Source organism: Salvelinus alpinus, chromosome 10, assembly GCF_045679555.1.
Source record: "Salvelinus alpinus chromosome 10, SLU_Salpinus.1, whole genome shotgun sequence".
Classification (NCBI taxonomy): Eukaryota; Metazoa; Chordata; class Actinopteri; order Salmoniformes; family Salmonidae; genus Salvelinus; species Salvelinus alpinus.
The window spans coordinates 18,548,856-18,571,035 of record NC_092095.1 but is presented as its reverse complement, the minus strand read 5'-3'; the positions used below and the strand labels follow the sequence as shown (position 1 = coordinate 18,571,035).

Genomic DNA, 22,180 nt, shown 5'->3' with positions numbered 1-22,180 from the left:
CCGGTAAGATGAAGGGTGGGTGTGTGTGTCTATTTGTCAATAACAGCTGGTATGCGAGGTCTAATATTAAGTAATTCTCGAGGATGCTCTTAATGGTGCAGCTGTAGGAACTTTTTGAGGATCTGTGGACCGATGCCAAATCTTTTTAGTCTCCCGAGGGGGAAAAGGCATTGTCGTGCCCTCTTCATGACTATCTTGGTGTGTTTGGACCGTGATAGTTTGTTGGTGATGTGGACACCAAGGAACTTTAGACTCTTGACCCACTCCACTACAGCCCTGTTGATGTGAATAGGGGCCATGTTCAGCCCTCCTTTTCCTGTAGTCCACGATCAGCTCCTTTGTCTTGCTCACGTTGAGGAAGAGGTCTCTGACCTCCTCCTCCCGTTGTCGGTGATCAGGCATACTACTGTTGGAGTCATGCTTGGCCACGCAGACGTGGGTGAACAGAGAGTACAGGAGGGAACTAAGCATGCACCCCTGAGTGGCCCCCATATTGAGGATCAGTGTGGCAGATGTCTGGTTGGAATATGCACGTATGGTCACTGTGGGGACGACGTCGTCGATGCATTTATTGATGAATCCTTTGACTGAGGTGATATACTCCTCAATACCATTGGATGAATCCCGGAACATATTCCAGTCTGTGCTATCAAACAGTCCTGTAGCGCAGCATCCACGTCATCTGACCATTTCCTGGTACTGGTACTTCCTGCTTTAGTTTTTGCTTGTAAGCAGGAATCAGGATGATATAATTATGGTCAGATTTGTCAAATGGAGGGCAAGAGATTGTATGCGCTTTGTATGCGTCTCTGTGTGTGGAGTAAAGGTGGTCTAGAATTTTTTTCCCTCTGGTTGCACATGACATGCTGGTAGAAACAGATTTAAATTTGCCTGCATTAAAGTCCCTGGCCACTAGGAGCGCCGCTTCTAGATGAGTATTTTCTTGTTTGCATATGGCCTTATACAGCTTGTTGAGTGTGGTCTTGGTGTCAGCATCGGTTTGTGGTGGTAAATAGACGGCTACAAAAAAATAGATGAAAACTCTTGGGAGATAGTGTGGTCTACAGCTTATCATGAGGTACTCTACCTCAGGCAAGCGATACCTCGAGAATTCCTTAAACCTCTTGGAAATACCCCCACCCCCCTCTTTCAATTTCCACCTGAAGACATACTGTCTCTAGCTCAGGCCCAGGAGCAAGGATATGCATAATCTTGGTACCATTTGAAAGAAAACACTCTGAAGTTTGTGTAAATGTGAATTGAATGTAGGAGAATATAACACAATAGATCTGGTCTTGATAATACAATGAAAAAACCATACGTTTTTTCATTTTAATTGTTGTATCATCATATTTAAAATGAACAAGATAAAACAAACATTTAGATATGAATATGGGGACAATTTCAGTGGAAAACATAAGGCAACAGTACTTGTGCAAAGTTTCAGAATGATAACTTCCAAAATGAGTGTTGCTACATGACATTTATCATGAAGTCACCCAGGTGTCCCACACAAGTAGCCCAAAAGTAGCCAAGTGGCCAAATTGGTGAAGGTATACATTTTGAAACAAATAACTATATACAAAATACCAAAATGGTATTCTAACACCCCCCCCAAAAAATTGAGAAAAAAATATGAAAAATAAATTTAAAAAAAAAGGGGGGGGAAATTTATAGAAAAAAATATGAACAAATAAATAAATATACATTTACAAAATAACATGGGTGACTATTTACACACTTTCAATATTTGGAATACCCTCAGTCCTCTATCAAATCAAATGTATTTACATAGCCCTTCCTACATCAGCTAATATCTCAATGTGCTGTACAGAAACCCAGCCTAAAACCCCAAACAGCAAGCAATGCAGGTGTAGAAGCACGGTGGCTAGGAAAAACTCCCTAGACAGGCAAAACCTAGGAAGAAACCTAGAGAGGAACCAGGCTATGAGGGGTGGCCAGTCCTCTTCTGGCTGTGCCGGGTGGATATCACAGTGGTTGTAGAGGGTGCAACAGGACAGCACCTCAAGAGTAAAAATGAACAGTTTAGGTAGGGTTCCATAGCCGCAGGCAGAACAGTTGAAACTGGAACAGCAGCAAGGTCGGGTGGACTGGGGACAGCAAGGAGTCATCATGCCAGGTGGTCCTGACGCATGGTCCTGGGGCTCAGGTCCTCAGAGAAAGAAGGAGAGAAAGAGAGAGCATACTTAAATTCACACAGGACACCGGATAAGACAGGAACAGTACTCCAGATATAACAAACTGACCCTAGCCCCCCGACACAAACTACTGCAGCATAAATACTGGAGGCAGAGACAGGAGGGGGTCATGAGACACTGTGGCCCCATCCGATGAGACCCCCGGACAGGGCCAAACAGGAAGGATATAACCCCACCCACTTTGCCAAAGCTCTACACAATATTCTGCTGTCGATGCCAGATGCTATAGCAGTCTCTTTCTGATGTAAAGCAGAGGGTCACCGAGCATGTGGTGCATGTGATGGGGGACTTCCTCTTGCAAACAACACAGCAACGCCTCCATGCTGTGCCCTTTTGGCCCTTAGGCACATCCATGTCTGCACAAATATATCTGGGCAGATGAACACTTGTGGCAGGAGCAGAAGGGACAGGGCTTGGTGCAGTGGTGCTGTAGCCAGCAAGCTCCTTGATGAGCTGCTCTCTGAAGGCTTTCTGTGCGAGGAAGGGCTTTCCACAGCTCTTAGCCATTTCCTTGTGTAGGATGAATGCATTCACCACAGCAATGTCGACGAAATGATAGAAGAAGGTCTTGTACCAGTTCATTGTCTTATGCAGAACATTGTAATAGCCTATCAGCGCATCTGATAGGTCCACACCTCCCATGCTCTTGTTGTAGTCCTTTACTGCAGTTGGAATGGGGACATTTTTGGTGGTCCAATTCCCAGCACCATCCTTGAGACGCCGGACAACATGATCCCCATTGAAGGACTTGTGAATAGTTGTACACATCACCACCTCTCGGGTATCCATCCACTTTACAAAAAGCAGGCCATCTTCACGGATCCATCGCATGGTCCCCCGCTCAGCCCGCTTAGGCATGTCGTTCACCTTCGTCTTCGGAAAGCCCACCCTGTTGGTGCGAATGGTGCCACAAGCCCACACTTCCCGCTTCCTAAGGTCTGTAAACAGGGTAGGGCTTGTGTAGAAGTTATCCACAAACAGTTTGTAGCCCTTCCCTAGCAGTTGAAAATCCAATAACTCCATTACAGAGTCATAGCTAAGTCCCTTACCAGTCGCACAAGTGTTCTTCCCCTCATAGACAAAGAAATTGCATGTGTATGCACACACAGAATCAGCCAACACAAACAGCTTGTAACCCCACTTGGTTGGTTTGTTTCGCATGTATTGTTTGAGGCCAATTCTGGCCTTTGAGGCTACCATCCTCTCATCGATTGACAGGTTCTGGGCTGGCTGAAAGTAGGTCTTGCAGGCCTCAACAATGCTGGAGTAGAGAGGTTTGATTTTGCACAGTCTATCAAACGTTGCTGTGCCTCTCTTCTTCTCATTCTCTTCATCAACCTTTGGGTCACTGATGTAAAGCGCCTGTGAAACAACCAGAAACCTTTTGCAGGACATAACAGTCATGGGGAAAGGCAGTTGGTAGAGTGATGACGTTTTCCAGTAGTCCGTCAGGCTTTTCAGCTTCACCAGCCCCATGTAGATGACCAGTGAAAGGTAGCAGTAAAAGTCTGACATGGATACGGGCTTCCATGCTACCTTTTTGCCTGCCTGCCTCTTCTTCCCAAACTTATTCGTGTTAGACACGAGTGAACCTACAACAGATTGGGTGAAAAACAACTGAAAAAGCTCAAGGGGGCTGTATGTTGTGCTCGAGTTCACCTGAGGTCCTGGCTCCCTTTTCGGTCGGAAAGTTGGCTGGGGTGGCTCCACATCATCTTCCAGGACAGTGTGCCAACGCCCTTCTGTCCCTTCTCTAGCAGGTGGCACACTTCCCCTCTTCCGCTTCTTTGTCGGTGCCTTCAAACCGGTAGATGGCCCAGAGACAGCAGGGGTCCGGCTGGATGAACAAGTTGGCGCTGGGGGCGGTGCTGGGGGCTCCCAGTCGGAATCAGTGCCACTGTGAATTAAAATTTTCAGTTAGAATAGTTTCACATATGAGCCCTGTATCAACAGGTATAATAAACATATGCATTTGTATTTATATATAGAGAGAGTACAGGCAACAAACAGTGTGGTTTCAAATCATATCCATTTTGGGCCATGCTCCCTGAAGCATAATATATAGCCAAAATAGAGTACACCTGCTGGCTGTATGGGTGGGCTGTTACATTCTACACCAATACATTTTTATTTATATATATATATATATATATATATATATATATATATATACACACACACACACACACACACACACACACAAACATAGGCTATGGGTCGTTCACATACATACAAACGTATCCTCACTCACAATGAATAGCCTACGTGTACGTTACACATTTCATAAAATTTTCATATATTGCAACTAAAACGTAAAAACAATCACAAATAACATTTTAGATTATTAATTTCAAACAACGGGATTAGCATGACAAGAACTTACCAGTCCAAAACGATATCCTCTCCATTCAAGAAATAGGCCTCAGTTTCAGAATCAAACGAATGTTCACTAAAAGAATCTTCCTCAGATAACATTTCTGTATCGCTTTCACAATCAATTTCCTCTAAAATTGTCTCTACATTGCTATATCTAGTCTTGGATTTAGCTTTCCCAGACTTATTCGCCATGATGTTGGATAAAAATACAGCTGAAGATACACGTTGCCTATACCGCTGTGCGTAATCGCTTTCAGTCCTTCCTGGTTGAAATGCGAATTGCAAAGACTGCAATTGCGCAAACGTTTACCGTGTGAGTTCGTCTCCAAACAAAGAACCATTTGATAGTGCCATTTACCTCTGTTCATTGGCTATCTACCCAGCTAGATTTCAAGACGATGAGTGGTCATTGGGTTAAAATACAGTCAATCAAAGAGACAGTGGTCATATGATTGGTGGGCAATGAGCTCGTTACTCATTGTCTTCCAATCGTTTTTTTCGGATCAATACGTCCCGCAAAATGACCCATCTTTTTGGTTGTGTTACAAACAAACAGTTGATTTCAAGGAAACCAAACATGACTAGATAACGTCAGGTTTAGTAAGTGTATTTACATCCGATGTTTTGCCGAAAATTTTATGACATGAAATTCAACGACATAAGCGTTCACAAAATGTTTCGTGTTAGGCTATAAAAAATGGATTTCACCGAACAAAGACCATTCAGTGTGTAACAATGAGCCTTGGGATTGCAAACAGAGAAAGATTTTCACAGGTAAACAATTTCTTTCAAAGCAATCTGTGATAATGTTACGCTAGTGCTGGTTGAAAAGTATTTTTTTATGGAGCGCTGAGCTCAGATAATCGCATCCTATTCTTTCGCAGTAAATCATTTTTTAAATCTTACAACGCAGTTGGATTAGCAAGATTCTAGGCTTTTGAAGCATGTGAGACACTTTTATTTTCAGGAATGTTTAATATGACTATTTGTGGCGATCACCGTATGTTGTCTATTTTCAAACTCGGATCTGGGATCGGTATTAAGTAGAGGACATCGCACACCAGCTGTTATTGACAAATAGACACACACACCCACCCTTCATCTTACCGGACGTAGCTGTTCTGTCCTGCTGATGCATGGAAAACCCAGTCAACTGTATATTATCAGTGAAACATAAGATATTACAGTTTTTAATGTCCCGTTGGTAGGATAGTCTCGAACGGGGCTCATCCAGTTTATTCTCCAGTGATTGCACGTTGCCCAATAGAACGGATGGTAGAGGCGGGTTACCCACTCGCCGACGAATTCTCACAAGGCACCTGGATCTGCCCCCCCCCCCCCCTCCCTGTATCTCCGTCTTTTCTTCACGTGAATGTCGCGATTTGGGCCTGGTCCGGGAGAAACAGTATATCCTTTGTGTAAGACTCATTAAATAAAACATCTTTGTCCAGTTTGAGGTGAGTAATCGATGTTCTGATATCCAGAACCTCTTTTCGGTCATAAGATTAGGTAGTAGCAACATTATGTACAACAGAAGTTACAATGCGAAAAAACACAGAAAATATCACAATTGGTTAGGAACCCGTAAAACGGCAGCCATCCCCTCCGGCGCCGTTCTGTTCACCATGGAGATATCAATATACAGATATCATGGAGATATCAATATGCAGATATCAGTATACAGATAACATGGAGATATCAATATGCAGATATCAATATACAGATAACATGGAGATATCAATATGCAGATATCAGTATACAGATAACATGGAGATATCAATATGCAGATATCAACATGCAGATATCAGTATACAGATAACATGGAGATATCAGTATACAGATAACATGGAGATATCAATATGCAGATATCAGTATACAGATAACATGGAGATATCAATATGCAGATATCAGTATACAGATAACATGGAGATATCAATATGCAGATATCAGTATACAGATAACATGGAGATATCAATATGCAGATATCAGTATACAGATAACATGGAGATATCAATATGCAGATATCAGTATACAGATAACATGGAGATATCAATATGCAGATATCAGTATACAGATAACATGGAGATATCAATATGCAGATATCAACATGCAGATATCAGTATACAGATAACATGGAGATATCAATATGCAGATATCAGTATACAGATAACATGGAGATATCAACATGCAGATATCAGTATACAGATAACATGGAGATATCAACATGCAGATCTCAGTATACAGATAACATGCAGATATCAATATGCAGATATCAACATACTGTCACGCCCTGACCATAGTAAGCTGTTTTTTCTCTGTGTTGGTTGGGGCGTGATAGTGACTAGGGTGGGTCATCTAGGGTTTTTGTATGTCTATGTTGGCCTGATATGGTTCCCAATCAGAGACAGCTGTTTATCGTTGTCTCTGATTGGGGATAATATTTAGGTAGCCATTTCCCTTTTGTGTTTGTGGGATCTTGACTATGTTTAGTTGCCTGTCTGGACTATTTTGTATAGCTTCACGTTTCGTTTGTACTTTATTGTTTTGGAGAGTTTTCAGTTTATTAAAAATATGTGGAACTCTACTCACGCTGCGCCTTGGTCTCACTCATACAACGAACGTGACACATGCAGATAGCAATATGTAGATATCAATATGCAGATATCAACATGCAGATATCAGTATACAGATAACATGCAGATATCAATATGTAGATAGCAGTATGCAGATATCAACATGCAGATATCAGTATACAGATAACCAATATGCAGATATCAATATGCAGATATCAACATGCAGATATCAGTATACAGATAACATGCAGATATCAATATGCAGATATCAGTATGCAGATATCAGTATACAGATATCAATATGTAGATATCAACTTGCAGATATCCGTATACAGATAACATGCAAATATCAATATGCAGATATCAACATGCAGATATCAGTATACAGATAACATGCAGATATCAATATGTAGCTATTAACATGCACATATCAATATGCAGATATCAGTATACAGATATCCATATGTAGATATCAACATGTAGATATCAATATGCAGATTTTCATATGCAGATATCCATATGCAGATATCAACATGCAGATATCCATATGCAGATATCAATACGCATATGTATACACACAAGCACATATGGTCTCATCCTCTCTATTACATCAATTTGCTTTATGCTCTCTCTCCCTCTCTCTCTCTCGGACGCACACATGCATAGACAAACACACAGACGTACACAATTAGTCTGAGGTGTGAGGTGATGTGTGGGTTGTGGTAGGGGAACAGGTGCACATCTCTCTAAGTGGAGCAAGTGTCACTAGTGTTCTTTCCACGGAGACACACCTGACTGACTGGCTCCACTCTCCATCTATCCCCTGCTAGCCTCTCTCTCTTTCTCTTTCTTTCTTGCTCTCTCCTTCCTTTTGTCTTTGTCTTTCTCTTTGTAAATATATTTAGCTCTGTTCATATTTCCTCTCCTTTTGTATCTTCAGCCCTCCATCTATCATCTCATTTTTTTTCTATCTCTCTACATGTTTCTGTGGTTCTCGCAGGGCTCAGCTGGGGTCCAGCTGTGATACTGCCCCAGATCCCAATCTGCCTCTCCCTACTACACATACCGCTCACGATCTCTCTCCACACACACATCAAATCTAATTTTATTCTTCACATGCTTCGTAAACAACAGTTGTAGACTAACAGTGAAATGCTTACTTCCCAACGATGCAGAGAGAAATAATAGAAAAGTAATAACATGTAATAATAAATACACAATGAGTAACAATAACTTGGCTATATGAGAGGATGTGCAGGGATACGAGGTCATTTTTTTTTTATTTCACCTTTATTTAACCAGGTAGGCAAGTTGAGAACAAGTTCTCATTTACAATTGCGACCTGGCCAAGATAAAGCAAAGCAGTTCGACACATACAACAACACAGAGTTACACATGGAGTAAAACAAACATACAGTCAATAATACAGTAGAAAAATAAGTCTATATACAATGTAAGCAAATGAGGTGAGATAAGGGAGGTAAAGGCAAAAAAAGGCCATGGTGGCGAAGTAAATACAATATAGCAAGTAAAACACTGGAATGGTAGATTTGCAGTGGAAGAATATGTAAAGTAGAAATAGAAATAATGGGGTGCAAAGGAGCAAAATAAATAAATCAATACAGTAGGGGAAGAGGTAGTTGTTTGGGCTAAATTATAGATGGGCTATGTACAGGTGCAGTAATCTGTGAGCTGCTCTGACAGCTGGTGCTTAAAGCTAGTGAGGGAGATAAGTGTTTCCAGTTTCAGAGATTTTTGTAGTTCATTCCAGTCATTGGCAGCAGAGAACTGGAAGGAGAGGCGGCCAAAAGAAGAATTGGTTTTGGGGGTGACCAGAGAGATATACCTGCTGGAGTGCGTGCTACAGGTGGGTGCTGCTATAGTGACCAGCGAGCTGAGATAAGGGGGGACTTTACCTAGCAGGGTCTTGTAGATGACCTGGAGCCAGTGGGTTTGGCGAAAAATATGAAGTGAGGGCCAGCCAACGAGAGCGTACAGGTCGCAGTGGTGGGTGGTATATGGGGCTTTGGTGACAAAACGGATGGCACTGTGATAGACTGCATCCAATTTATTGAGTAGGGTAGTGGAGGCTATTTTGTAAATGACATCGCCGAAGTCGAGGATCGGTAGAATGGTCAGTTTTATGAGGGTATGTTGGGCAACATGAGTGAAGGATGCTTTATTGTGAAATAGGAAGCCAATTCTGGATTTAACTTTGGATTGGAGATGTTTGATGTGAGTCTGGAAGGAGAGTTTACAGTCTAATCAGACACCTAGGTATTTGTAGTTGTCCACATATTCTAAGTCAGAACCGTCCAGAGTAGTGATGCTGGACGGGCGGGCGGGTGCAGGCAGCGATCGGTTGAAGAGCATGCATTTAGTTTTACTTGTATTTAAGAGCAGTTGGAGGCCACGGAAGGAGAGTTGTATGGCATTGAAGCTCGTCTGGAGGGTTGTTAACACAGTGTCCAAAGAAGGGCCAGAAGTATACAGAATGGTGTCGTCTGCGTAGAGGTGGATCAGAGACTCACCAGCAGCAAGAGCGACATCATTGATGTATACAGAGAAGAGAGTCGGCCCAATAATTGAACCCTGTGGCACCCCCATAGAGACTGCCAGAGGCCCGGACAACAGGCCCTCCGATTTGACACACTGAACTCTATCAGAGAAGTAGTTTGTGTACCAGGCGAGGCAATCATTTGAGAAACCAAGGCTGTCGAGTCTGCCGATGAGGATGTGGTGATTGACAGAGTCGAAAGCCTTGGCCAGGTCAATGAATACGGGTGCACAGTATTGTTTCTTATCGATGGCGGTTAAGATATCGTTTAGGACCTTGAGCGTGGCTGAAGTGCACCCATGACCAGCCCTGAAACCAGATTGCATAGCGGAGAAGGTGCGGTGGGATTCGAAATGGTCGGTAATCTGTTGTTGACTTTGCTTTCGAAGACCTTAGAAAGGCAGGTAGGATAGGTATAGGTCTGTAGCAGTTTGGGTCAAGAGTGTCCCCCACATTGAAGAGGGGGATGACCGCAGCTGCTTTCCAATCTTTGGGAATCTCAGACGACACGAAAGAGAGGTTGAACAGGATAGTAATAGGGGTTGCAACAATTTCGGCAGATCATTTTAGAAAGAAAGGGTCCAGATTGTCTAGCCCGGCTGATTTGTAGGGGTCCAGATTTTGCAGCTCTTTCAGAACATCAGCTGACTGGATTTGGGAGAAGGAGAAATGGGGAAGGCTTGGGCGAGTTGCTGTGGGGGGTGCAGTGCTGTTGACCGGGGTAGGGGTAGCCAGGTGGAAAGCATGGCCAGCTGTAGAAAAATGCTTATTGAAATTCTCAAATATAGTGGATTTATCGGTGGTGACAGAGTTTCCTATCCTCAGTGCAGTGGGCAGCTGGGAGGAGGTGTTCTTATTCTCCATGAACTTTACAGTGTCCCAGAACTTTTTTGAGTTTGTGTTGCAGGAAGCAAATTTCTGCTTGAAAAAGCTAGCCTTGGCTTTTCTAACTGCCTGTGTATATTGGTTTCTAACTTCCCTGAAAAGTTGCATATCACGGGGGCTGTTTGATGCTAATGCAGAATGCCATAGGATGTTTTTGTGATGGTTAAGGGCAGTCAGGTCTGGAGAGAACCAAGGGCTATCTATATCTGTTCCTGGTTCTAAATTTCTTGAATGGGGCATGCTTATTTAAGATGGTGAGGAAGGCTTTTTTTTTTAATAACCAGGCATCCTCTACTGACGGGATGAGATCAAAATCCTTCCAGGATACCCGGGCCAGGTCGATTAGAAAGGCCTGCTCGCTGAAGTGTTTCAGGGAGCGTTTGACAGTGATGAGTGGAGGTCGTTTGACCGCTGACCCATTACGGATGCAGGCAATGACGCAGTGATCGCTGAGATCTTGGTTGAAAACAGCAGAGGTGTATTTAGAGGGCAAGTTGGTTAGGTTGATATCTATGTTTACAGTTTTTGGGTGGTACCTGGTAGGTTCATTAATAATTTGTGTGAGATTGAGGGCATCAAGCTTAGATTGTAGGATGGCTGGGGTGTTAAGCATGTTCCAGTTTAGGTCACCTAGCAGCACAAGCTCTGAAGATAGATGGGGGTCAATCAGTTCACAAAGGGTGGTCTATAGCAGGTGGCAACGGTAAGAGACTTGTTTTTAGAGAGGTGGGTTTTTAAAAGTAGAAGTTCAAATTGTTTGGGTACAGACCTGGATAGTAGGACAGAACTCTGCAGGCTATCTCTGCAGTAGATTGCAACACCACCCCCTTTGGCCGTTCTATCTTGTCTGAAAATGTTGTAGTTAGGGATGGAGATTTCAGAGTTTTTGGTGGTCTTCCTAAGCCAGGATTCAGACATGGCTAGGACATCCGGGTTGGCAGAGTGTGCTAAAGCAGTGAATAAAACAAACTTAGGGAGGAGGCTTCTAATGTTAACATGCATGAAACCAAGGCTATTACGGTTACAGAAGTCATCAAAAGAGAGCGCCTGGGAATAGGAGTGGAGCTAGGCACTGCAGGGCCTGGATTCACCTCTACATCACCAGAGGAACAGAGGAGGAGTAGGATAAGGGTACGGCTAAAAGCTATGAGAATCGGTCGTCTAGAACGTCCGGAACAGAGAGTAAAAAGAGCAGGTTTCTGGGGGCGATAAAATAGCTTCACGGTATAATGTACAGACAAAGGTATGGTAGGATGTGAATACAGTGGAGGTAAACATAGGCATTGAGTGATGATGAGAGAGATATTGTCTCTAGAAACATCATTGAAACCAGGTGATGTCATCGCATGTGTGGGTGGTGGAACTGAAAGGTTGGATAAGGTATAATGAGCAGGGCTAGAGGCTCTACAGTGAAAAAAGCCAATAAACACTAACCAGAACAGCAATGGACAAAGCATATTGACATTAAGGAGCGGCATGCTTAGCCGAGTGATCATAAGGGTCCAGTGAGTAGTGAGGTTTGTTGGGGTCACGGCGATTCAGACAGCTAGCCGGGCCATGGGTAGCAAGCTGGCAGAGGATGGAGGTCTGTTTTTAGCCACCTCGTGCGTTTCTGGTAGACTGGCTAGCTTCTGGCTAGCTTCTGTTGTGGATTTCAGATTTGAGGTGAAAAATATATATATTTGTTTATTGGTGAGGCGGGTTGCAGGAGAGTGTTTTGAAGTTGAGTTTTTAGAAAGAAAAAAATATATATAAAAAGATATGCGAAGAAAATATGTAAATATATACTGTATATACACGGGACACGACGAGGACAAAGGACGTCTGACTGCTATACCATCTTGGATGAGTGTCATTGAGGTAGATATGTACATTTAACTAGGAATAAAGTGACAGATAATAAACAGTAGCAGCAGTGTATGTGAGTCAAAAAGAGTTAGTGCAAAAAGGGTCAATGCAGATAGTCTGGGTGGCTATTTGGTAACTATTTAACTAACTATTGATCAGTCTTATGGCTAGCGGGAAGAAGCTGTTCAGGGTCCTGTTTGTTCCAGACTTGGTGCCGCTTGCCATGCGGTAGCAGAGAGAACAGTCTGACTGAGTCGTTGACCATTTTTAGGGCCTTCCTCTGACACTGCCTGGTATCGAGGTTCTGGATGGCAGGTAGCTCGGCCAAAGTGATGTACTGGGCCGTACGCACTACCCTCTGTTGTGGTCAGATGCCAAGCAGTTTCCATAGCAAGCGGTGATGCAGCCAGTCAAGATGCTCTCAATGATGCAGCTGTAGAACTTTTTGAGGATTTGAGGGCCCATGCCAAATCTTTTCAGCGATCCAAACATCTCTCTCTCTCGTGTGTGTCTGTGTGTGTGTGTGTGTGTGTGTGTGTGTGTGTGTGTGTGTGTGTGTGTGTGTGTGTGTGTGTGTGTGTGTGTGTGTGTGGACAGATGACAAGCAGCCCATGAGAAGTGCTTCATTTAGCTTTTATTTACCACAACACAGAGAAGCTTTTCCTATCCATTACAGCCCCGCCCACTTCGCCATTCACACCCGTGTCCGATTCGCTGGCACCACAAAGCCCCGCCCCCTTGAGGACACCACTATTAAAGGAACTTTCCAGGTCGCTATTAATCACTGAAATGAAAGCTAGACAGTTAGGGAGCATCGAAAATAAACGATGGATAGAGGACTATGTTCTGCAAATTTTGAGGGCAAGGAAATGTAACCAAATAACCAAATATAGCCCTCTGGACCTCGTTAAAGACTGAATGTGGCCCCCAGGGCAAAATGAGTTTGACACCTCTGCACTGAAGCCTTGTCAATTTCTTGTACAGTGTTCACATCGACTTAAACGACTCCAACAGCGATCCAAACATCTCCCACATCCACAGATATAAAAGGTCTTCATAGTGATTCAGATGGACGGAGCCTTTAAGCGACTGAAATATAAAACAGCCTGATAACGTTGACACACATGCAGTGGCGGGTGACTGTTGGAAGAGGGGTGGACGATGTCACTAGTAACAGTAAATACTGCTGCTCTGAATATATAATGGCCCAATAACCTCAGTGACCATTTGAACAAATGACAGTGAAGTCATGACCCTTGCTACAGTAATAGCTGTGAGTCATCAACTGGAGTAGTGTGTAAGAAATAGAACAGGGCCTGCGTCTCAAATGGCACCCTAAGTCTGGTCAAAAGTAGTGCACTATAAAGGGAAGAGGGGGCCATTCGGGAGGCACGCTGTATCTGTGATTGCGTTAGGAGTTGTAGACTCATATCCACTGAGGCAAGACCCTGTGGTGTTGATTGACACATGACGTCGGCATAAGTGGCCTCTGGTGGCCAGTATAGATGATTGGTCATTACACTGTTCCAGGCATCATCAAACGGAGGATTGTGACTGTGGTCTGATCTGTGTAGCTGACTATTAGTGAAGGTCTTTCTTCATACGTCACCAGTTAAACTAGCGTTATATTTGATCCAACAAATGTCTAAAACACCAAAACCAGGACAGAGTATAATCCCTTGTTTCCTGAAACAAAGATCGCATTAGGCAAGAGCAAACCGTGAGTACATTCAGGTTCTTTTTGATGGCTGTACATTGTGTCCAGCTGCTGTGCCATATAGATTGGCAGAACACTTATTTTAATTGTCCAAATTTAAAAAGTATTTTTTCCATCTCTGAATCATCAGTACTGTAGCAGTCCTTTTTATGGTTTGAATTTCGCTCCCATCCCCTCCCTTCATGTCTCCTGCCCCCTGTGTACAGTATAACACAGGTGGAGCAGGTCCTTTCCCAGTCAACTGGCAGCCAAGCCAGATGCAGTACTTGTAGTTCAGCTCAGGTGTGCTGGGCCTGAGGTACTGTCAGGAGGCAGCCAGAGAGTCCTTGCTCAGATGTGCTCCAGTGTGCTGAGAGGTCCAGTGTGCTGAGAGGTCCAGTGTGCTGAGAGGTCCAGTGTGCTGAGAGGACCAGTGTGCTGAGAGGTCCAGTGTGCTGAGAGGACCAGTGTGCTGGGAGGTCCAGTGTGCTGGGAGGTCCAGTGTGCTGAGAGGACCAGTGTGCTGGGAGGTCCAGTGTGCTGGGAGGTCCAGTGTGCCGGGAGGTCCAGTGTGCTGAGAGGATCAGTGTGCCGAGAGGATCAGTGTACCGAGAGGACCAGTGTACCGAGAGGACCAGTGTGCCGAGAGGACCAGTGTCCCGGGAGGACCAGTGTCCCGGGAGGTCCAGTGTGCTGGGAGGACCAGTGTGCTGAGAGGACCAGTGTGCTGAGAGGTCCAGTGTGCTGAGAGGTCCAGTGTGCTGGGAGGTCCAGTGTGCTGAGAGGTCCAGTGTGCTGAGAGGTCCAGTGTGCTGAGAGGTCCAGTGTGCTGAGAGGACCAGTGTGCTGAGAGGACCAGTGTGCTGAGAGGACCAGTGTGCTGGGAGGTCCAGTGTGCCGGGAGGATCAGTGTGCCGAGAGGATCAGTGTGCTGAGAGGTCCAGTGTGCTGAGAGGTCCAGTGTGCTGAGAGGTCCAGTGTGCTGGGAGGTCCAGTGTGCCGGGAGGATCAGTGTGCTGAGAGGATCAGTGTGCTGAGAGGTCCAGTGTGCTGAGAGGACCAGTGTGCTGGGAGGTCCAGTGTGCCGGGAGGATCAGTGTGCTGAGAGGTCCAGTTCGCTGAGAGGACCAGTGTGCTGGGAGGTCCAGTGTGCCGGGAGGATCAGTGTGCTGAGAGGATCAGTGTGCTGAGAGGTCCAGTGTGCTGAGAGGATCAGTGTGCTGAGAGGATCAGTGTGCTGAGAGGATCAGTGTGCTGAGAGGTCCAGTGTGCTGAGAGGATCAGTGTGCTGAGAGGATCAGTGTGCTGAGAGGACCAGTGTGCTGAGAGGTCCAGTGTGCTGAGAGGATCAGTGTGCTGAGAGGATCAGTGTGCTGAGAGGATCAGTGTGCTGAGAGGTCCAGTGTGCTGAGAGGTCCAGTGTGCTGAGAGGACCAGTGTGCTGGGAGGTCCAGTGTGCTGAGAGGTCCAGTGTGCTGAGAGGTCCAGTGTGCTGAGAGGACCAGTGTGCTGAGAGGATCAGTGTGCCGAGAGGATCAGTGTGCCGAGAGGATCAGTGTGCCGAGAGGACCAGTGTCCCGGGAGGTCCAGTGTGCCGGGAGGACCAGTGTGCCGGGAGGTCCAGTGTGCCGAGAGGATCAGTGTGCCGAGAGGATCAGTGTGCCGAGAGGATCAGTGTGCCGAGAGGACCAGTGTGCCGAGAGGATCAGTGTGCCGAGAGGACCAGTGTCCCGGGAGGTCCAGTGTGCCGGGAGGACCAGTGTGCTGGGAGGTCCAGTGTGCTGAGAGGATCAGTGTGCCGAGAGGATCAGTGTGCCGAGAGGATCAGTGTGCCGAGAGGACCAGTGTGCCGAGAGGATCAGTGTGCCGAGAGGACCAGTGTCCCGGGAGGTCCAGTGTGCCGGGAGGACCAGTGTGCTGAGAGGACCAGTGTGCTGGGAGGACCAGTGTGCTGAGAGGACCAGTGTGCCGAGAGGACCAGTGTGCTGAGAGGACCAGTGTGCTGAGAGGTCCAGTGTGCTGAGAGGTCCAGTGTGCTGGGAGGTCCAGTGTGCTGAGAGGACCAGTGTGCTGAGAGGACCAGTGTGCTGAGAGGACCAGTGTGCCGGGAGGTCCAGTGTGCTGAGAGGACCAGTGTGCTGGGAGGTCCAGTGGAAGAGAATGGTCAGACATGGTCATTATGGACCTATCCTCTCGTCAGGAGATGGTTTCAATGAAGACGAGTCATTGACCCTGAAGATGGACGGTCATGGCTCATGTATCCATGGCTCAAGTGCAGTATCCATGCTCAGGTGTGGCTGGCCTGAGGTCCAGTACAGCTCAGAACCCTGGCCTGACAATGATCTCGATAAAGGACAGTCATTGCCCTGATAATGGGTACTCAGGCTGAGGCCATGGCTCATGCATCTTATCCATACTCAGGTATGCCGGGCCCAAGGTCCAGTCCAGTACAGGTCAGGAGCATGGCTATGACCCGGTCATGGTGGACCATGGTGTTCTCAGCAGCTGAGGATCTTGATGAAGGCGCGTCTGAATTCGATGTTGAAGGTGGTGTATATGACGGGGTTGAGGGCGCTGTTGACGTAGCCCAGCCAGGTGAAGGCACTGTAGAGCTCCGGGGGAATACGACACGTCCTGCAGTGGGTGTTCAGGATGTGAGTCACGAAGAACGGCAGCCAGCAGATCAGGAACACCCCTGGAAGATGGAACGAGAGAAGGATGGAGAGAGGGGGAGAGAACAAGAGATCAAGTGTGACAGAGGGGGAGAGAGAGAGGGAGCATGATGGAGAGAGAGAGAGAGAGAGAGAGAGAGAGAGAGAGAGAGAGAGAGAGAGAGAGAGAGAGAGAGAGAGAGAGAGAGAGAGAGAGAGAGAGAGAGAGAGAGAGAGAGAGAGAGAGAGAGAGAGAGAGAGAGAGAGCATGACGGCGGGAGAGAGAGGGGGAGACAGAACAAGAGATCAAGTGTGAGATGGAAAGCGAGATAAAGCGAGGCAGTGAAAGGGTAAAAGTAAAAGAGAGAGGGAGGGAGTACATTAGTAACAATAATAATAATAATACGTTTTAACACACATCAACTTCAACACCCTAGCAGAATTCCAAGTAGATCAATACCCCTATTATGTTATGTTATGTAGGATCTTAATTTGACCCGTTTTGTCACAGGAGTAAAATAATCCTGCAGCAGGAGGATTTGATTATTCTCATAAAAGTGATCATTTAAAATGGGACATTTGTTTTGATAGCCTACACTAAGCTATATTTCAGTTGTAGCTTGAGGCTGCATTTCAAATACACTTGTATGTCGTAATGGAGACCAATATCTATCTTGTGTTATTAAGTTATATGAAAGGACAGTTGTTGATGTGTATGGCTGCTTTTGAGATTTTTTTTTAAATACATTTGAATGTCGCAGTAGTAGAACCTACAGTAGCAGGACATTTATTCTGCTTGGTGCTTCAGCATTTGAGCGAGAGAGAAAGAGAACTGCAGGTTTTCAGTGAATTTATGTCAATCACGAGGCTCATTTGAATTTTCTGCTGCGCAGGACATTTCTTAGCAACAACAGAGTGATCAAATTAAGATATGATATCTGTAGATTTTGAAGAGTCAGATAGATTTAAGCGGTGTAGTACTTGGCTCACTTACACCTTCTCATAGTTTCAGATCCACAGGAGTTCTTAGAGTGTAGAGGGTTGGGGGGGGGTTCTTAGATGGTTGAGGCAAAGATTTGTATAAGTAAACCAAGATAGACCACAGCCTGTCATTTCCAGTGGCAACAAATGAGTCATAGTGTGCAAAATAAGCAAGGAGGTGGGCAGAGCCAAGCACGAGCTAGCGAGATCCTATCCTGTACTTAGAGGGTAGATGGGTGGGGGGAGGGAGTACTTAGAGGGTAGATGGGTGGGGGGAGGGAGTACTTAGAGGGGTGGGGGGAGTGTGTGCTTAGAGGGTAGAGGGGGGGGTAGAGGGGTGGGGGGAGGGAGTACTTAGAGGGTAGATGGGTGGGGGGAGGGTGTGCTTAGAGAGTAGAGGGGGGGTAGAGGGGTGGGAGGAGGGAGTGCTTAGAGAGTAGAGGGGTGGGGGGAGGGTGTGCTTAGAGAGTAGATGGGTGGGGGGAGTGTGTGCTTAGAGGGTAGAGGGGGGGTAGAGGGGTGGGGGGAGGGAGTGGTTAGAGGGTAGATGGGTGGGGGGAGGGTGTGCTTAGAGAGTAGAGGGGGGGTAGAGGGGTGGGAGGAGGGAGTGGTTAGAGGGTAGAGAGGGTAGAGGGTTGGGGGGAGTGGTTAGAGGGTAGAGGGGGGGTAGAGGGGTGGGGGGAGGGAGTGGTTAGAGGGTTGGGGGGAGTGGTTAGAGGGTAGAGGGGTGGGGGGAGGGAGTGGTTAGAGGGTAGAGAGGGTAGAGGGTTGGGGGGAGTGGTTAGAGGGTAGAGGGGGGGTAGAGGGGTGGGGGGAGGGAGTGGTTAGAGGGTTGGGGGGAGTGGTTAGAGGGTAGAGAGGGTAGAGGGTTGGGGGGAGTGGTTAGAGGGTAGAGGGGGGGTAGAGGGGTGGGGGGAGGGAGTGGTTAGAGGGTTGGGGGGAGTGGTTAGAGGGTAGAGGGGGGGGGGTAGAGGGGTGGGGGAGGGAGTGGTTAGAGGGTTGGGGGGAGTGGTTAGAGGGTAGAGGGGGGGTAGAGGGGTGGGGGGAGGGAGTGGTTAGAGGGTAGGGGGGAGTGGTTAGAGGGTAGAGGGGGGGTAGAGGGGTGGGGGGAGGGAGTGGTTAGAGGGTAGAGGGGGGGTAGAGGGTAGAGTGGTGCTTAGAGCAGGGCTGTCAATCAGCGCACAGGCCATATTGAAAAAATAACGAATTTGCGTGCCAGACATAGCTTATTATGTTTTGTTTTTACAAACAAAGTGCATACAACTGGCCCAAACTGGCTGTTGTTTTGTTTGGACAAATGTGTCCCTTTATAATGTCCACTGATGTATATAGGGTGCTGTATATAGCATTTTAACATATTAAAAAAGAGAAATCATTTGTCCAGCCTTTGCTGCTATGCTTGCAGATGTGCATAATAGGCTGCAACCCTAATCAAAAAGTTTAATGGAAGAAAAAAAGCCAGCCTAGACTATTGCTCAAATGTTGCTGTAATAGGCCTACATGTTTCTCATTTGTATTGTGTTTTGTTGCAGGTTTAGTTTTTTGGTTATTCATTGTCAAGCTTTAAAAACCGAAGGCAGACTGCAACATTTTAGTAGCCTTGTTACGACTGGCATGTGTCTGAACACTTTCCCTCTGCTGCGCGCTGTAAACCTGACACGAAAGCAGCGCAATTGACGCTGAATTCAGCAAAGTGAGCGCATCAGGCTGTAATTTCATAAAGTAGATGACTCAACTGTTGACTTATTTATACTGGCAGTCGCTTGTGTGCCCTATTCTCCTTTAGTAGTAACTTATACCCGCATGTGAATAATCCTTTATCTTATAACTTTTGACTACTAATATGACACTTTCTGTAGGCAACAGCAATGCCCCGTTGGAACCGAAACTTGGCATGGACATTTAGCCTACAACACGTTTCAACTTTCGGTCCGGTAGAAGATTCGGTCAGTGCTATTAGTGATGACATGATACAGCGCACTGACTGGCTCTTGTGTGTGTGGGTCTAGGAGGAGGGGTGTGTGTGTGTGGACGTGTTTAACTATTCTTGTGGGGACCAGAAGTCCCTACAAGAATAGTAAACAAAGTAAAAATTGACCAGCTGGGGACATTTACATTACATTTACATTTAAGTCATTTAGCAGACGCTCTTATCCAGAGCGACTTACAAATTGGAAAGTTCATACATATTCATCCTGGTCCCCCCGTGGGGAATGAACCCACAACCCTGGCGTTGCAAGCGCCATGCTCTACCAGCTGAGCCACACGGGACCATTTTGTTAGTCCCCACAAGGTCAAATGCTATTTCTAGGGGGTTTAGGGTTAAGGTTAGAATTAGTGTTAGGGTTAGAATTAAGTTAAATATTAAGGTTAGGAGCTAGGGTTAGTTGTAGGGTTAGGGTTAGGAGCTAGGGTTAGGTTTAGGGTTAGGATAAAGTTTAGGTTTTTGGGTTAGGGTTAGGGTAAGAGTACGGGTTAGGATTAGGGTTAGGTTTAGGGTTAGGATAAAGTTTAGGTTTTTGGGTTAGGGTTAGGGTAAGAGTACGGGTTAGGATTAGGGTTAGGGTTAGGGTTAGGGTTAGGGGTTAGGGAAAATAGGATTTTGAATGGGACTGAATTGTATGTCCCCACAAGGTTAGCTGTACAAGACTGTGTGTGTGTGTGTGTGGCGATGCACTGCCATTTGGCGTGCAGTACGTTGGCAGTGCTTGCTGTGACTTGTAGTGCAGCGCAACGCGGGCGGTAGGCATGGAAGCGGGCCGAGCTGAATTGACAACACAAATCATTGCGCAGACTGAATAGAAATAGAAATGCGTCACCGGCCGGATCCGGCTTGGGGGCCATGTGTTTAGGGTGGGGGGGGGGGGTTCTTAGAGTGTTAGGGGGAGGGAGTGCTTAGGGTAGTGGGCTGGGGGGGGTTCTTAGAGTGTTAGGGGGAAGCAGTGATTAGGGTAGTGGGCTGGGGGGGTTCTTAGAGGGCTGGGGGGAAGGAGTGATTAGGGTAGTGGGCTGGGGGGGTTCTTAGAGGGCTGGGGGGAGGGAGTGATTAGGGTAGTGGGCTGGGGGGGTTCTTAGAGGGCTGGGGGGAAGGAGTGATTAGGGTAGTGGGCTGGGGGGGTTCTTAGAGGGCTGGGGGGAAGGAGTGATTAGGGTAGTGGGCTGGGGGGGTTCTTAGAGTGTTAGGGGGAAGCAGTGATTAGGGTAGTGGGCTGGGGGGGTTCTTAGAGGGCTGGGGGGAAGGAGTGATTAGGGTAGTGGGCTGGGGGGGTTCTTAGAGGGCTGGGGGGAGGGAGTGATTAGGGTAGTGGGCTGGGGGGGTTCTTAGAGGGCTGGGGGGAAGCAGTGATTAGGGTAGTGGGCTGGGGGGGTTCTTAGAGGGCTGGGGGGAAGGAGTGATTAGGGTAGTGGGCTGGGGGGGTTCTTAGAGGGCTGGGGGGAAGGAGTGATTAGGGTAGTGGGCTGGGGGGGTTCTTAGAGGGCTGGGGGGAGGGAGTGATTAGGGTAGTGGGCTGGGGGGGTTCTTAGAGGGCTGGGGGGAAGGAGTGATTAGGGTAGTGGGCTGGGGGGGTTCTTAGAGGGCTGGGGGGAGGGAGTGATTAGGGTAGTGGGCTGGGGGGGTTCTTAGAGGGCTGGGGGGAGGGAGTGATTAGGGTAGTGGGCTGGGGGGGTTCTTAGAGGGCTGGGGGGAGGGAGTGATTAGGGTAGTGGGCTGGGGGGGTTCTTAGAGGGCTGGGGGGAAGGAGTGATTAGGGTAGTGGGCTGGGGGGGTTCTTAGAGGGCTGGGGGGAGGGAGTGATTAGGGTAGTGGGCTGGGGGGGTTCTTAGAGGGCTGGGGGGAAGGAGTGATTAGGGTAGTGGGCTGGGGGGGTTCTTAGAGGGCTGGGGGGAGGGAGTGATTAGGGTAGTGGGCTGGGGGGGTTCTTAGAGGGCTGGGGGGAGGGAGTGATTAGGGTAGTGGGCTGGGGGGGTTCTTAGAGGGCTGGGGGGAGGGAGTGATTAGGGTAGTGGGCTGGGGGTGTTGGAGGGGAGTGAGTGCTTAGAGGGTAGTGGGCTGGGGTGTTGGAGGGGAGTGAGTGCTTAGAGGGTAGAGGGCTGGGGTGTTGGAGGGGAGTGAGTGCTTAGAGGGTAGAGGGCTGGGGTGTTGGAGGGGAGTGAGTGCTTAGAGGGTAGAGGGCTGGGGTGTTGGAGGGGAGTGAGTGCTTAGAGGGTAGAGGGCTGGGGTGTTGGAGGGGAGTGAGTGCTTAGAGGGTAGAGGGCTGGGGTGTTGGAGGGGAGTGAGTGCTTAGAGGGTAGAGGGCTGGGGTGTGGCTAAGGGTCGATGTGGAATTTAGAAAGTGTCTCCCCCACAGTTTAAAGACCAATCCAATTCTCTCTTGGCCAGAGAAGCTAGGGAG

General features: G+C 47.1%; 2 protein-coding genes across 3 annotated transcripts in view; both read right to left on the bottom strand.

The window, feature by feature from the left end:
* Positions 1–1,293: 1,293 nt before the first annotated feature.
* Positions 1,294–4,915, bottom strand: LOC139531631 (piggyBac transposable element-derived protein 4-like). Its single transcript, XM_071328260.1, has 2 exons — positions 4,603–4,915; positions 1,294–4,116 (listed from the first exon to the last, which is right to left on the bottom strand). The coding sequence occupies exons 1-2, from the start codon at positions 4,785–4,787 to the stop codon at positions 2,412–2,414; spliced, it is 1,890 nt and encodes a 629-aa protein (XP_071184361.1). The 5' UTR covers positions 4,788–4,915; the 3' UTR covers positions 1,294–2,411.
* A 10,217-nt stretch (positions 4,916–15,132) lies between these two features.
* The window catches only part of LOC139531630 (D(3) dopamine receptor-like), a 37,643-nt gene continuing 30,595 nt past the window's right edge, over positions 15,133–22,180 (bottom strand). For both annotated transcript variants that reach the window (XM_071328257.1, XM_071328258.1), the window contains exon 8: positions 15,133–16,849. In XM_071328257.1, coding sequence (XP_071184358.1) covers positions 16,653–16,849 — 197 coding nt within the window. In that variant the 3' untranslated portion in view covers positions 15,133–16,652. The remainder of the gene's footprint in view (positions 16,850–22,180) is intronic.